General features: G+C 36.2%; 1 protein-coding gene across 2 annotated transcripts in view; it reads left to right on the plus strand.

The window, feature by feature from the left end:
• Window positions 1-15,740, plus strand: part of KCTD1 (potassium channel tetramerization domain containing 1) — a 126,641-nt gene that overhangs the window by 98,964 nt on the left and 11,937 nt on the right. For both annotated transcript variants that reach the window (XM_074201709.1, XM_074201708.1), the window contains exon 3: window positions 8,030-8,174. In XM_074201709.1, coding sequence (XP_074057810.1) covers window positions 8,030-8,174 — 145 coding nt within the window. The remainder of the gene's footprint in view (window positions 1-8,029; window positions 8,175-15,740) is intronic.

Genomic DNA, 15,740 nt, shown 5'->3' on the forward strand with positions numbered 1-15,740 from the left:
GATTCAGTTTTTTTTTTTTACTTTTATTTATTTGTTAGTTCCTTCCTTCGTTCACTCATTTGCATAGCACTGTGACAATTGGGGGCAGCTAGGTAGCTAGAGTTGGTGTCTTCCAAACTTCCTGAGTTTGAATCCTGCCTTAGGTACTTACTTAGTTTCCAGACCCAGGGCAAATCACTGCCTCCCTTAGCTTTCTTATCCAGTGTTATAGTGATAATAAGCATTATCACTATTTGTTTTGCCAATCTTAAAGTACTATACACACACACACACACACACACACACATATATATATATATATATATACATATGCTATTTATTGATATTATTCAGTTGTGTTATTCATGTAAACTTCTTGTGTTTTAAAGTTGTTTTGGCTAAGGACTTAAAATATTTCTGGAGGATCAGTGTAGCTGAGCAATTTAAAGCCCCCAAACCTCAATCTGGAGTCAACACCTAGACATACTTTAGACATTGAGGCTGAAATTTCAAGTTCCTTGATTTATTGCTATTATCATTTTTCTTTTTCATTCATTTTAATGACTTTTTCTTTCTCCTTTTCTGCAATTATTTGTGCTTTACCAAGGAACTAATTCAGGGGCAGCTAGGTGGCATAGTGGCTAGAGCACTGGCCCTGGAGTCAGGAGTACCTGAGTTCAAATCTGGTCTCAGACACTTAATAATTGCCTAGCTGTGTGACCTTGGGCAAGTCATTTAATCCCATTGCCTTAAATAAAAAAAAACAACAACAAATTAGGCATCTGCCAAGACACATTCAGAACATATGTGAATACAGCCAAGGTACTGATTCCCAATATTGCAGTATATAAATTGCCCAGTATATAAAAAAATTTGATCAGCTTCCACTTAGAAGATATATCCCCTAGAGCTTTTAATAATCAGCCTTCACAACAGCTCTGTACAAAAGTTAATATTATTAATGAGTACATATTTATCATTAATTTATGCAAATAAAATAGATGAAGATGTTCAAATTTGGAATTTAAAGAAGTATTGCTAGCATTTATATAATTACAAACCGCATTGAGTAAATCCAGTTCTGTTTATGAAAATCTGGACTTAAAACAAATCAGTTAAGAGTGATTCCTCATTTTTAAAGGTATTTCCAAAAATTTCCTTTTATTATTAATAATAAGTAATAGTGTTTTCAGGTTTAAAAGAAACTTTTCTTATAACAACACATAAGGTAGATAATGCAAATATTGTTATTCTCATTTTTCAGATGAATAAAGGAGCTTAGAGAGATTAAGTGACTTACTCATGGTCATCTTTTTCATAAATCTAGTTCTTTTGATTTCAGACTCAGGGTTCTAGAATATTTACCATGCAACAAGCCTCCTAAAATATTAAATTACAAATACTCATTATATAATTGTGATGAAAAACATTAATTTGGTAAAAGAAGATGATTCTATATAACAGTGGAAAATTCACTCCATATCTGTTTTTTTAATACTACAGGATAATGAAAAAAAACATTGATAAGGAAAAGCCAGAATTTGCTTAATTGACAAAATAAAGTCTATTCAATATATTTATATATCTTCCTTTAAATGGTAAATTATGTTGAATCTGTATAACTTTAGAATCAAACATTAAATAACTTTTCTTTTTTTTTAGATTTTATTTATTTTGAATTTTACAATTTTCCCCCTAATCTTACTTCCCTCCCCCATCCCCCACAGTAGGCAATTTGTCAGTCTTTACATTGTTTCCATGGTACACATTCATCCAAATTGAATGTGATGAGAAAGAAATCATATCTTTAAGGAAGAAACATGAAGTATAAGAGACAGCAAGATTAGACAATAAGATATCAGAGTTTTTTCCTAAATTTAAGGTAATAGTCCTTGGTCTTTATTCAAACTCCAAGGTTCTTCATCTACATATAGATGGTATTCTCCATCGCAGACAGCCCCAAATTGTCCCTGATTGTTGCACTGATGGAATGAGTGAGTCCTTCAAGTTTGATCATCGCCCCTGTGTTGCAGTTAGGGTGTATAGTATTTTTCTGGTTCTGCTCATTTCACTCAGCATCAGTTCATACAAATCCTCCAGGCTTCCCTGAATTCCCATCCCTCCTGGGTTCTAATAGAACATTCTATGACATACATATACCACGGTTTGCTAAGCCATTCCCCAATTGAAGGACATTTACTTGATTTCCAATTCTTTGCCACCACTATGAATATTTTTGTACAAATGATGTTTTGATCCTTTTTCATCATCTCTTCAGGGTATAGACCCAGTGGTATTGCTGGGTCAAAGGGTATAAAGAACTTACTTTCAAAACCAGGTACTATAGCTAGAACTCAACTGCAATGTATATAAATCCAAGCAAAAGTCTCTTATCATGGTTCCCTAGGACAGTGTCCAGCATGTTGATGTGGCTAAGAAGCAACATGTAAAGCAGATAAATTTTAACTTCTTTAGGTTTCCCTTCTTTCTTTCTGATAGAAAGTTAAGGGAAAAACCTTTAGAAAGAAAAATAGAATGTAAGTTTCATGAAGGCCGATACTCTTTCATTTTGGTGTCTTTATTTCTAACACTAATTCAGTGTCTGACACTCCATAGTAATGCCCAGAGCTTAAAAAGTGATTGTTTAATAAAAGGCAATATTAATATTAATCATTTACTTTTGGTTGTAATTTATAGTCACAAAGGACTTTTTACACTCTTAATCTTTCCTGCACCTTATAATAAACCTAGGGAGTCAAGTATTATTGTACCCATTTTACAAATGAAAAGACTGAAGTTCATAAAGTTAAAGAATTTGTTTAAGGTCATGCAACTAGTGATAGCAAAAGTGGAGCAAGAGCCCAGCTCTTCTAACTCCAAATCTATTAGAATGTATATTAAAATTGTATTAAAAGTCTATATTAAAGTACATTTCCTCTTTTTCAAAGAAAAAAAGAAGAAAAGCAATCAAAGACAAACAAATAGGATTTCACAGATTTATAGTTTTATTTCTAGATAACATAGTGTGACAGTGCCTTGATACAAATAAATGTTTGTTCAATTGAATTTGCTTTTAAACCTGGGGAAAGCATCCTTGTTCTACAGACACCAAAGTGTCTGGACCTGGAGTCAGGAAAACCTAAATTCAAATCTAACCTCAGATACTTACTAATCTCTTAACCTCTGTCTGCCTCAATTTCCTCAGCTATAAAATGGATATTAATAAAAAAATCTATTTCACAGGGTGAAGTGATGACACTCAAATGAGATAATATTTGTAAAAAAACACAGCACAATTCCTTGCACAAAGAAAGTAAATTTCATGAAGGCAGGAACTGTTTCATTGTTCAGCCAGATAGTAGGCACTATACAAATTCTTATCCCCTTCTTCCCCCCCCCCTCTGTCCAAAAGAGAAATTCTTGAAAAAAATGAACCTCAGCAAATTAGCTAAATAAGGTTCTTCCCATTGCTTGAGTCTAGATTCCAAGGTTCTAAAATCTGTCTGCTATTCCATAGATTACTATCTGCAAAAGAACAGGGAAGGAGATAATTGATTATAAAGACATATATCACAGTAAACCTTTCAGACATTAGAATGTCTGAATACCTTCAGACATTAGAAAGATAGACCCTACTTTTTGCAAACTCAAAAATACTTAAGAAGGCTCTCAAAATAATTACTTGGTTCAAGAAGTACAAAAACATCTATTATACTGTATCATCTTCCCTTTGAATGGTCTTTGGTCATATTCAGTTAGTGAACAATCATGTACCCTAACATCCCTAAACTCTATTACATTTCTGCCCTTCAAGAGCCCAAGATGAAAAATCTCTATCTGATTTCTTATACTTCTCACATGTTACAATAGAGTAAGCAAAACCTTTGCAACTTTATACATTTAACTAACCTGAAATTCCTACAGCCTATTTTTTTTACTCAAATTGTGCTACCCATCCAAAAGATTGAAATATTAGTAAAGTTTCACTTGTATAGCTTTTGGCATTTTAACTTGTTTCTTCATTTCCTCAGTTTAGAACCCTCCTTTACAGCTAAAAGTCACAGGACTATAGATTGAACTTGGGACCTACAGTCCGGAGACCTAGTTCCATATCTAGCTTCAAATGTACATTTCAGGGCAAGTCATTTCACAGAATGTCAGTCTCCTCATCTGAAAAACTGGGATAAAATATCTACATCACAAATTAGAAAATATATATAAAGTGCTTCCCAACCTTCCCTACTAGTAATAATTTTTCCCAGTTGGTTGTATCAAGATGCTCCTTCTCCTGTCCTGCCAAGGAGCCTGGAGACTTCCTTCATCTTCTGGCCATTACACTTTCTAGTAATCCCATGTCCTGAATGCCCTTGCTTCTTAGAGCTTTTCAGTCCCAAGCAAAAGTTTTTCCTCTGCTTTCCCTCTGCCAAAATTGCCACTGATTTACCTCCACTAGGAATATCTGTCAGTTGGGAAACATATCTATTTAATTGATCAAATAGAGCCCTAGGGCAGGACCCATGTCATCTTCCCCATCTTTAAAGGCAGAGTACTTTGCTGGTATGCAACAAATAATAAAACCTCTTTTGTTGTGGTTTCTGTTCAGACAGGTAATAGCAAATCCCTGTGATCAACTTATCTTTTATTATAGTTAATGATTCTGTCTCACTTGCAATTCCAGTTATCACCATCTGCTACTTTCAAATCTTTCTTTAGCAAAACAGTTGTTCTCATTCAATCTATAATCTCAGCCAACCTTTTCACAACATGCAGTATCCATCTATATTTACCTCCTACTGTTTGCTTTTTTTTCTCACTTTGGGATGATTCTGATGTGAAGTTGCCTCAAACTTCATCTATTTCTAATTTGCTAGAAGAGGGTTATTTTCCCCCTTGATTTCTTAAATGAAGTTCGAATGATGTTCTATGAAATAATATAGCCACAATGTATAAAAAGTTCGAGGCAGACAAGTTAACCTTGCTGCAAGATTCTTCTTTCCATTCTTCCATCTTTAAAGTTGTTTTTTAGTAGCAGCCTTCCCAGAGCTGCTTCTTATACATACTCCACTGTGTCATTCATCTAGTATATTGTCTTGTATCCTTCAGTCCTTTGGAGCTCTCCTAAGAGTATGGAATGATGATTTTTCCTTAAGAATAGATATTTGCAGGGCGGCTAGGTGGCACAGTGGATAAAGCACTGGCTCTGAGTCAGGAGTACCTGGGTTCAAATCCGGTCTCAGACACTTAATAATTACCTAGCCTTGGGCAAGCCACTTAACCCCATTTGCCTTGCAAAAAAAAAATAGATATTTGCCTATCTTTAGCCCTTCTTAAAGAGAACCCAATAATTGATTCCAGCATATAGAAGGTAACACAATAGTCAATTAAGGTCAATCAGCAAACTTTTCTCAGGCACTAACTGTATTCCAGGGACTGTTCTGGACACTGGAAGACAAAGAAAAAAAATGAAATGATTCCTGTTCTCAAGGAATTTATATATTTTTGATGGGAAATAACACATACACATATAAGTAGATACTAAAAATTTTATTTTTTAAAAATATGGTAATTTGGAGAAGGTAGCACTAGAATATGGGGAACCTTATATAAGAGGTGGAACTGGAGCTGAGCTCTGAGGGAGGCAGATATCAGGTGTAGAGGACTCCAGGAAAGGAAATCCTTTGTCAATATAGACCAGCTCTGCAGCTCATAATCTTAGAGAGTTGCTCAGAAAATAAAGTCCTTTGTAGACACTTCTTAGAAAGCAAATGCAAATTTATTTTTCCAAAGTTGAATTACTTCATAATGAACAAGACTGACCAGAGAAAAGGTAAGAAAATGCCTATCCTTCTTTGCATAACTGGGGGACCCTGAGTGTATCTATTGTACCTACATTGTATGTTTTGTCAGACTTTGTCTATGTGTTGATTAATTTTATGCAACTTTTTTTTTTTTTGCATTTTCTTCTTACAAAGGCTAGCTGTCTGAGTGAAGGAGGAAAGGAAATATTTGGAAATTAAGGTCATATTAAAAATAAAAAAGTTGCATGAAAATTTTGAGTGAATTACCATACTATCATTCAGGCAGACCCTCCTACACAGTACAGATTTGCTCATCTTATTCAGTTGGGTACATATTGAAGCTGTAGATTTGTTTTTATAGAGTTAATGAGTAGAGTTGGGCTTAGAAGCAGGAAGACTTGAGTCCCACTATAGCCTAGACTCTTAATTAGCTTGGTGACATTCAGCAAGTCACTGTAACTATTTGCCTCAGTTTCTTTTACTGTGAAATGGGGATAATCATAGCACCTACCTCCCAGAGTTGTTATAAGGATCAAAAGAAAAACTATTTGTTACACATTGAACCTGGCACATAGTAGGTTCAATAGAAATGCTTATTTCCTTCCCTATCCCAATAAATAGGGAGAAAAAGAAGTGAAAAGCAAAATAAACTGTAGTGGCTGCCATCTTGGAATGGATCAGTTTCCTTATATTCCATTATAATAATCATGCCCATAGAATTTGGCATCTCCTGGGGAATTTTTAATGACTCATTAAATGTTTTTCTGCCATTACCTCTTCTAGTCAGAAAAAAGGATGGATTCAAGTTAGTGTCTAAAAAGCTGGGCGAGGTCCCTTTGTGTCAGAGATGTTTTTATTTTTCTTCCTTCTTAAAAAATGTTGAGTATAAATGATAGCCTCCAGACACTGCTGTGTCCCTAGAAAAAAAATTTCTTGAAGACAAGTAATTCTTCCTAATTTAAAAAAAAACTCTTTAATTGCAAGAGGTGAAAAAGTGAGTGAAAGGATAGGCTGAGTCTCTATCAATCCGGGGAAAGGTAGATCCAATCCACCTTTCCCCAGTTATTTCACATGGTTCCTCCTTTACTTTTTATTTTTTGAGGGGAAGGATTTTAGTTAACTGGGATTAAGTGACTCACTCAAGGATTCCTCTTCCTGCATTAATTTTTTTGGGGGGTGGGGGTATGAGACTTTTGAGGTAAAGTGGCTTGCCCAAAGTCACACAGCTATGGATTTGCACTCAGGTCCTCCTGACTCCAGGGCAAGATCTGTCTTTCTGCCTCTATCTACTTTGCCACCTGGCTGGCTATATGATGTTCACAAATCTCACTCTGCCCCCCTCCTATTCATTTTCAAAAGTTCTTAGGAATACGCTCCCACCTGTCCATCTCTCAAAATTCTTCTCTTCCTTCAAGGTCCAACTTAGTTTCTCTTGTCTTTCATGGAACTTTTTCTGATCCCTCTAAGATAAACATTAATCTTCCTTAAGAATTCCTTCAACCCCTTTTCTGGATCTCTTATTGTTCCCTTTAACATTCTGCTTTGTCTTCTACTTATTTGGATGTGTTTGTCATTTTTCATCTTTGCATTCTCATGAGTCTAGCAAATACAATAGGCATTTATTAATGTATATTGGATGAAATTGAATTGTTCATATAAAAATAAAACAAGTAATTCAGATGGTTCCTCAGTCCTTGGAATCATGGTCCACTGCTTTTAAGACCCACAGGAATACCTACATTTCTCCAATGCTGAAGCAGCATCTTGCCATAAGAGCCACCAGAATGTTCTCTTTAGAAGGGGAAGCTCACTAACAATATATTTGCTTCAGAGAACTTTGGCTTTTTTTTTCATATGTAGCTTTCCCAATAAAAGACCTACATCTCAAGAGTCAAGTCAAGCTCTATGATCATCTGAACTTTTTTTTTTTGGTCTGGATTCCTGATTTCATCAGCATAGATTCATAGATTTCATTCCTCCCTGATAAGGAAACACCCTCTACCAATCAGCCCCTCCTCCACCAGACTCAGACTGTTGCTTGGGGCCCTGAGACTTCAAGGGACTTGCCTAGGGGTCATGTATTTCTGAGATAAGTCCAGCCTTACTTTGAGGCCAGCTCTTTAAACACTCCCTGACAGGACCTCTCCTCCTTTTTGAGAAAGATAGAAATCTGTGGCTTTCAGTCTCAGTGGCTGAATGGGATATTGATTGTCATTCTGACCTCTTTGTTCATTCACTCTTTTCCATCACAGAATTGGAAGACTTTTTGATGGCACGGAGCCAATTGTTTTGGACAGTCTCAAACAGCATTATTTCATTGACAGAGATGGACAGATGTTCAGATATATACTAAATTTTCTACGAACATCAAAACTTCTCATTCCGGATGATTTTAAGGTGAGATTTCTGTGTTAAAATACAGCTAACTAGAGACATGTGATGTGTTTTGAAGTGGTAACAGGAAAGTTTTGAAATTTCATATTTTTGGTATATTTTGGAATCAGATTAATACTATTAGTCAACATTTGGGTGGTGATTTAATGGCACCGTATAAGGCACTTTACATACAATCATTTGGTCTTCACAGAAGGAAAGTAGGTACCCTTATTATCCCCATTTTGACAGCTGAGGCTCAGGAAAAGTAGCATCTCTCCACAGGATACCACAACTGATGAGTGTCTTATTATTAACTGTCTTCCTGCCTCTAAGTCCATCATTAGAAGACGCTGTGTCACTTCCCAAAAATACATTTAAATCACTTAGAGAGAAGGTGGACCTTGCCTCATTTTTCAACTTTGTATCTCAAGAGTAGAGCACCTCACAAAGGCTATGAATTTAATAAATGTTGATTGAATTAAATCAAATCATTAAGTTTGGGGATGACTAAGTTATAGAGTCATCAGTCCTATGACTTGGACAACTGAATTAGAATTCAAAAATACTCCCACAAGTTGTCAGAAATGAAACCAAGAAATGTTAAATATAGACCACCACATTTAAGACAGGGAAAAAAAGCATATTAGAACCCAGAAAATTTTCTATTTTGCATATTCAGTATCAAGCAGGCCAGATAAAGACCACATCTCAGCAGGTTTAGTTCATGAAATACCAAAATTGTCTACTGCAAGCTACCTTCCATGGAGATCAGTCCTTCAGCATGAGTAGTGCTAGGATTAGGCCCCAGATAATAATGTAATACCCTATTGTAGAGCAGGCACTGGGCAAGGCCCTGGGGAAGAGATACTGCAATGAGACAGTCCTTACTCTCCTGAGGTCAGGAAACAACCTGTTCACAGAGATAATACATAAAAAATCAATACAAAGTGATTTCAGCAACTGGGGGGAAGCAGGAAAGGTCTAGCTGAGTCTTGATGATAGCCAGGAGAGCATATTGCAAGCATAGGGGGACCACTAGGACAAAAGCACCAAGGTGGGACCTGGTAACAACAGATGGGCTGGAGAAATGTGTGAGGGGGAACACTGTGTAATCAGTCTGAAAAGATAGGTTGGAACCATATTGTGAAATTTTAAATGTCAAAGGGAAGAATTTTCATTTTATCCTAGAAGCAAACCATTGAAGACTTGAACAGGAGGGTGAGATGGTCAGACCTGAACTTTAGCTCTGTTGGTCTGGCAGCTCTTAGGGATGAGAGGGAACAACTAGAAAGAAACTGCAGTAGTCTAAGTAGTAGCTAAAAGGGCCCTTATACAGAGAAATTGTATTGTGAATGGCAAGAAGGGGAAAAGATGAAAGAATATTGAGAAGGTAAAATCAACAAGATTTGGAAACTGTGTATGGAGTAGCAGCAGGTGAGTGAGAGTCAGGAATTGAGAATTATTCCTAGGTTGTGACCATGGATGATTAGAAAAATGATGGTGCTTGCAATTTTTTTTTAAAAGAAAATTCAAAGAAGTTTGAGGATTTAGGAAGGGAAAAATTTTGAATTCTGTTCTGGACATGTTGAGTTTGAGGTGCCTACTGGAATCCAAACTGGAGATTTACTTGAAGGTAAAATTGAAGGTGCAGAACCGGAGCCCAGGAGAGAAATAGTAAAGGATTTGAGAGTTGTCTACATAAAGATGAGCTGGGGAGGTGATCAAGAAAGAGAATACAGAGCATAAAAGTAGGAAGGCCCAGGTCAGGGAACTGGTATACGTTTCTCCATATGGAGGAATGATGATCTTACAAAAGAGACTTAGGAAAATCTATCACACAGGTAGTATGACAGCCACAAGGGGAGAAGAGAATATGGAAAAGGAAAACTTATATCTTTCCGAAGGATTAAAAAAAAAAAAAGATGAGTACTGTGAAAAGCCCATTAATGAAAAATAATTAATGACCCTGGGAAAAGCAGTTTGAATTGAGAGATGGAAGAAGTCAGATTTCAAAGGGTAGAGAAATGAGTGAAAGGTGAAAAATTAAAGGCAATGAGATTTTTCTAGGTATTTGTGAAAAGAAGTAGGGATAGGGAGTGATAGTTTGAGGCATTCTTTCAAAGAAAAAGATTAGAGAAATCTGGGTATTTTTCTGGGCATTTCTGTAAGAGGCAATGGATATTGAGAATTAGAAAGAGGACAATTAGAGAATTAGAAAAAGGACAAGATTATGGAAGACAGGAAGAGGGAACAAATAGAGACATGTTTTGGTTATAAGGCCATCTTACATTCTGATATTGGTGAAAAGGAGGAAAGAATGAAGGATGTCCACAAATGAGATGGTAAATGATTAGATAAATATAAATTTACCACCAGACTTGTTAATAATTATTTAGAACTCCAAAACTTAAGAGGGATATGGAAAATTTAGGATCTAGAGGCTCATAAGATGATTTTAGGTTATAAAGTAGGACCAATAAGGAATTATTAATAAGTAGAAATTATATACCTTCAACAGAAGGCTAAAAGTTACCTTTAGCTCTGTTAAGTTTTTAGTGGAAAATGGTTGTGCTCTCTCATTTTCACTAAAAACTGAATAAGAAGTAGTGAATTTAAATTGCAAAGGAGAATTTAGATTAGCTACTGTCTAAGGGTTATTTGCTGGTTGTAGTTAAACCTTGAAACAAAATTCCTGAGGAATTTTCCTGGAGATTTTTAGAACCCAAACAGATAACCTTCTGTCTAGAACTAAGGCCTCTTTATCCAGATAGAAGGGCCCTATTCTAAAGCCCTTCTAGACCATTATTCACCAATTTTTTTGGATGGAACAAACCTCTTAAATTGGCTGAGAATTTATATAAAACCTATTTTTTTAAGTAACATAAAACTTGATCCTTAAAATAATTTTCTTGTCAGCTAATTATAGTGAATCTTTTGACTGCTGGGTAGATAGATAGAGTGAATAGAGTCTGGAAACCTGAATTCAAATCCTATCTCACTTATCAGCTGGATGATGCTGGACAAGTCATTTAAACCCTCTCAATCTTAGTTTCCTCAGTTGTAAAATGAGAATAATAATAGCAGTTGCCTCATAGGATCAAATGAGATAATATTAGAATAATTAAATAACATTAAAAATATATATTGAAAATCTTAAAACACTATATAAATGCTAGTGATGATAAGAATGAGGATGAGGATGAAGTTGGATATTTCTAGAAGGATCATTTGAGGATAAGAGAAATTCTGGGTCATAAAATAGTAGCTGCTGAGAACTGAATAGTAATTCAAGATATTCAAGATAGTTTTGAATCTAGAAGAAAAAAAAAACTAAATCCTCTTTTTGCCCTTCCCTAAACATTACAAGAAGTATTTTCTCCTTGTCACTCATTGTCTCCTGACACTAGCAAAGGACAAGGCATTTTGGGTGTGAAAGGATTATATTATGTTGGGGTGTGGCAAAAAGGGAGGGTTTTTTTTAATTACTTACCTTTTTATTTCCTTGTATGTAATACTATAATAATCTAGTAAGTGTATTAAATCTGAAAAAGTACAATGTCTGTTAAGTCTGCAAATTATCCATTGCTCCTTAATATTTCATTTCTATGAAAGTTATACCTGAGCCAGATTCTGAATTAGAGTCTGAATAACATTATCTTTAAATATGCCATTTAAGTAACCACCATTTGTGGTCTTTTTCAACCATTAAATGTCTTTAGAGACCACTCATTCCCAAACTTTTCTGCAAAGATATCTTGAATGTGAATAATTTTCACAATTTTTCCTCTTTTTTTTTTTTTTTTTTTTTTTTTTTTTTTAGCATTTTCTAGTTAATCCTTTTGTTCATTTCTCTAAGGTCTTGGTCCTCCTTCTAAGTCTTGGTTGTTGTTGGATTTTTTAAAAGTTTTTTTTTTTTTGCAAGGCAGTAGGGTTAAGTCGCTTGCCCAAGGCCACACAGGTCAAATTTGAACTCAGGTACTTCTGACTCCAGGGCTGGTGCTCTATCCACTGCGCCACCTAGCCACCCTGGTTGGGTTTTTTTTTTAACCCACCTGAACTATTTTAGAGCCAAGAATCTCATTTTGGAAAATAATACTCTAGACCACAGGGTTTTTTTTTTGCAAGGCAAATGGGGTTAAGTGTCTGACACCAGATTTGAACCCAGGTACTCCTGACTCCAGGGCTGGTGCTTTGTACAGGTTGTTTGTTTTTTTTTTAGGTTTTTTGCAAGGCAAATGGGGTTAAATAAATGGCTTGCCCAAGGCCACACGGCTAGGTAATTATTAAGTGTCTGAGACGGGATTTGAACCCAGGTACTCTTGACTCCAAGGCCAGTGCTTTATCCACTACACCTCCTAGCCACCCCTTTTATACAGGTCCTTAACTGGAATCTTCATGAACTTTTTTTTTCAATATAGTTGTTTTCTTTTGCAATCCAGTGAATTTTTTTTAATGCATTTACACAGAGCTATCCTCAGAAAGTACCCATAATATTTACCAGGAAAAAATGTTAAGTATCCCTGTTTTTAAATTGAATATATTAAATATCCAGTTGTAAGGTGAACTAAGACTCAATGATTACATGTATATTCAGAATAACATCACAGACAGACTAAAATCAAATCAACAAGCATTTGTTAAGAAAATAACATATTCCAGACTCTGTGCAAAGTGCTTGGACTTGTGCAGAAAGGCAATCCAAGCCTTCCACAAACTTACATTCTTCTAATGAAGACCACACATAAAGGAAGCTGAAAGGGAAGGCAGGGGCAAGGAGGCGGTACCTACTCTTAAGAGAATACAGACTTGGCTAGCCTAGGCATTTTCCTTAAAATGAGGATTCTGCAATTTATACAGTAACAATGACATTGTAAAGAAAACAAACTTTGAAAGATGAAATGAGAGTCAACTACAGAAGATCCTGCTGAAGCATGCTACCCACCTTCAGATAGAGGTGATGGAGCTGGAGTGCAGATTGAGCTTTTGTAGAGGGGAGGGGAAGGTATGTTCAATGTGGGAATTTGTTTTACTGGACTATACATATTTGTTATAGGTTTTGTTTTTACTTTTTCTATAAAGGGGAAGAGGAGGGAAAAAATTGAAAGCCACAAATAAAATAAAATTGAATTTTAAAAATGTTACTCAAGATTCTGGGAATTGAAACTACCCAATTAGTAGAAGGGACACAGAAACAGAGTGCACTTCAAGTGTGATAAGTTCAGAGAAATAGTAAATTTTTTAGAGTGAAGATAAGAAAAGGGTCTCTGATTAGCCACAAACCATCTATTAGATATCTCTTCTTGTTATGTCAGGCTTTCTAATAAATTGCTCTCTTAACTTCATGGACAGTCTCATTTCTCAGAAGGTAGGAAAAACAAGAAGGGGAATGCTAAAACAAGACAATTTTAATCAGAAGGAAGTTAGAATTGGTCAGTGACATGATAGAAGTTGGAGCCTTGGGAAGAAGTGGATGTGCCTGGGGCAGCTAGGTGGCATAGTGGATAAAGTACCAGCCTTGGAGTCAGGAGTACCTGGGTTCAAATCTGGTCTCAGACACTTAATAATTACCTAGCCGTGTGGCCTTGGGCAAGCTACTTAACCCCATTTGCCTTGCAAAAAAACCTAAAAAAAAAAGGGGATGTGCCCTCTTAAAAGTCCATAATCAGACATGTATGCAAGATTCTGTGGAAGTATATTTCCAAAAGTTCAAAGGAACAATAAGCATGATCTCACTACCAAAAAAAAATATGATTCAATAAAGGAAAGTTCTAAAAATGAAATTCTAATAATATAATCACAGATGATCCTCAGAAGGAAGAAGTAGGGCAGTCATCTAAAGAAACCAATGTGGCTATGAAGGAAAAACCTCTAATAGATTCTAATTTTAAGAAAATATTGTTCATAAGATGGCATGAGTTACAGTAACCAAGGATGAACATGAAAGAGGAGCACTAACTATAATAATGATGGGAGTGAGGCATTATAAGTGTCTAGGAGTTGAAGCTACCTAAGTGGTACAGACATGAAAAGGAGGGTTTTATTTTTATACCCTTCCAAGAAACTAAATAAAGAGAGAGAAACCCATTGCTTCGAGGGGTTAGGATAATATCAATACATGATGGGAATAAAAACAATTATTCAAATCTTGTTTTGATTTTGTATTTTTGAATGTAGAGTTCACATATCTCTTGACTCTTTCCCTGTATCATGGTGATCTCTAAGAACAAATCATGAAAAATGGACTCATGTTCATTAAAAAGTTTTATCAATTTAATAACTGTCAACAAAAAATCAAACAAATGTACATATCAAAAGACAATAATGCATAAGACATTTAGCTTATAAAAAAGCAGAGCAAAGATGGTGGAGTGGAGGCAGGAATTCCCATAAGTTCTCCCATAGACCACTCCAAATACCTTTAAATAATGACTGTAACCAAATTCTAGAATGGCAGAACTCACAGAAAGACTGAGTGAAACCATTTCCCAGACCAAGACAACTTGGAAGATCCATGAGAAAGGTCTGTTGTGCTGGGGTTAGAAAGGGCCACAGCACAGCACAGGTCACCCTAGAGTGAACTGCCTCCAGCCATCTAGGAAGAGTCTGTGGAGCACCTAGGTCCTTGGGAGTGCCTGGGTCCATGGAAGCTGTGGTGGTTTCCAGATCTCTTGGCCCAGAGATTGTCAAGGACAAATGGGAAGCTCGGTGGGAAAATTCTGCAGCACAAAATTCTGCTGGGGGGGGGCAGTCTATCACAGGCCTCAATGCAGACTGGGCCCCTGGGGGCCAGGAGTAGACCTGGGGAGCCACCCAGCCCAGCATCTGCTTTCAGAGTGCTCAGCCTATGGATAGTGAGGGGGTCAGAGGAGACTGCAAAGGTTTCTCTGCTATCTATCCCTGAGGCAGGAATCTGTGACTTTGTCCATGCACAGATCCAGGTGGTAGTCTGAACCCCAATCTCAGGAAAAAGAACTTTACTGCTATAGCAGAACAGAGACCTGCCTCTCATAAGCATTTGAAGGAATTGAAACTCTGGGGTTGTCTGTAAAGACAAGTGCAAAAACCCTCAAAAGCTTGAGACAAAGTGTCCTCTACCCACCTTAACAAAGAGCCAAAATCAAGTCATAGACTGGGAAAATAAGCACACACCTGAAGAAGGAAAAAAAAAACCCTACCATAGACAATTACTTTGGCCTATGGAGGATCAAAATACACAAAATTTTTGAATCCAAAGCCTCCAAGAAAAATATGAATTGGTCTCAGGGTATGGAAGAGCTTAAAAAAGATTTTGAAAATCAAATCAAAGAGGTAGAGGAAAAATTGGGGAGAGAAATGACAGCAATGTGAGAAAATCAAAACCAAGTCAGCAACTTGATGAAGAAAATATAAAAAATACTAAAGAAAATAATATCTTAAAAACAAGTTTAGGTCAAATGGAAAAAGTAGTCCATAAGGCCAATGAGGAGAAGAATGCCTTAAAAAGAAGAATTGGCCAGATGAAAAAGGAGCTCTCTGAGGAAAATAATTCCTTTAAATGTAGAATGGAGCTAAGGGAAGTTTATGATGCCTTTGTGGGAAATCAAGAAA

The sequence above is a fragment of the Macrotis lagotis genome, chromosome X (assembly GCF_037893015.1).
Source record: "Macrotis lagotis isolate mMagLag1 chromosome X, bilby.v1.9.chrom.fasta, whole genome shotgun sequence".
Taxonomy (NCBI): domain Eukaryota; kingdom Metazoa; phylum Chordata; class Mammalia; order Peramelemorphia; family Peramelidae; genus Macrotis; species Macrotis lagotis.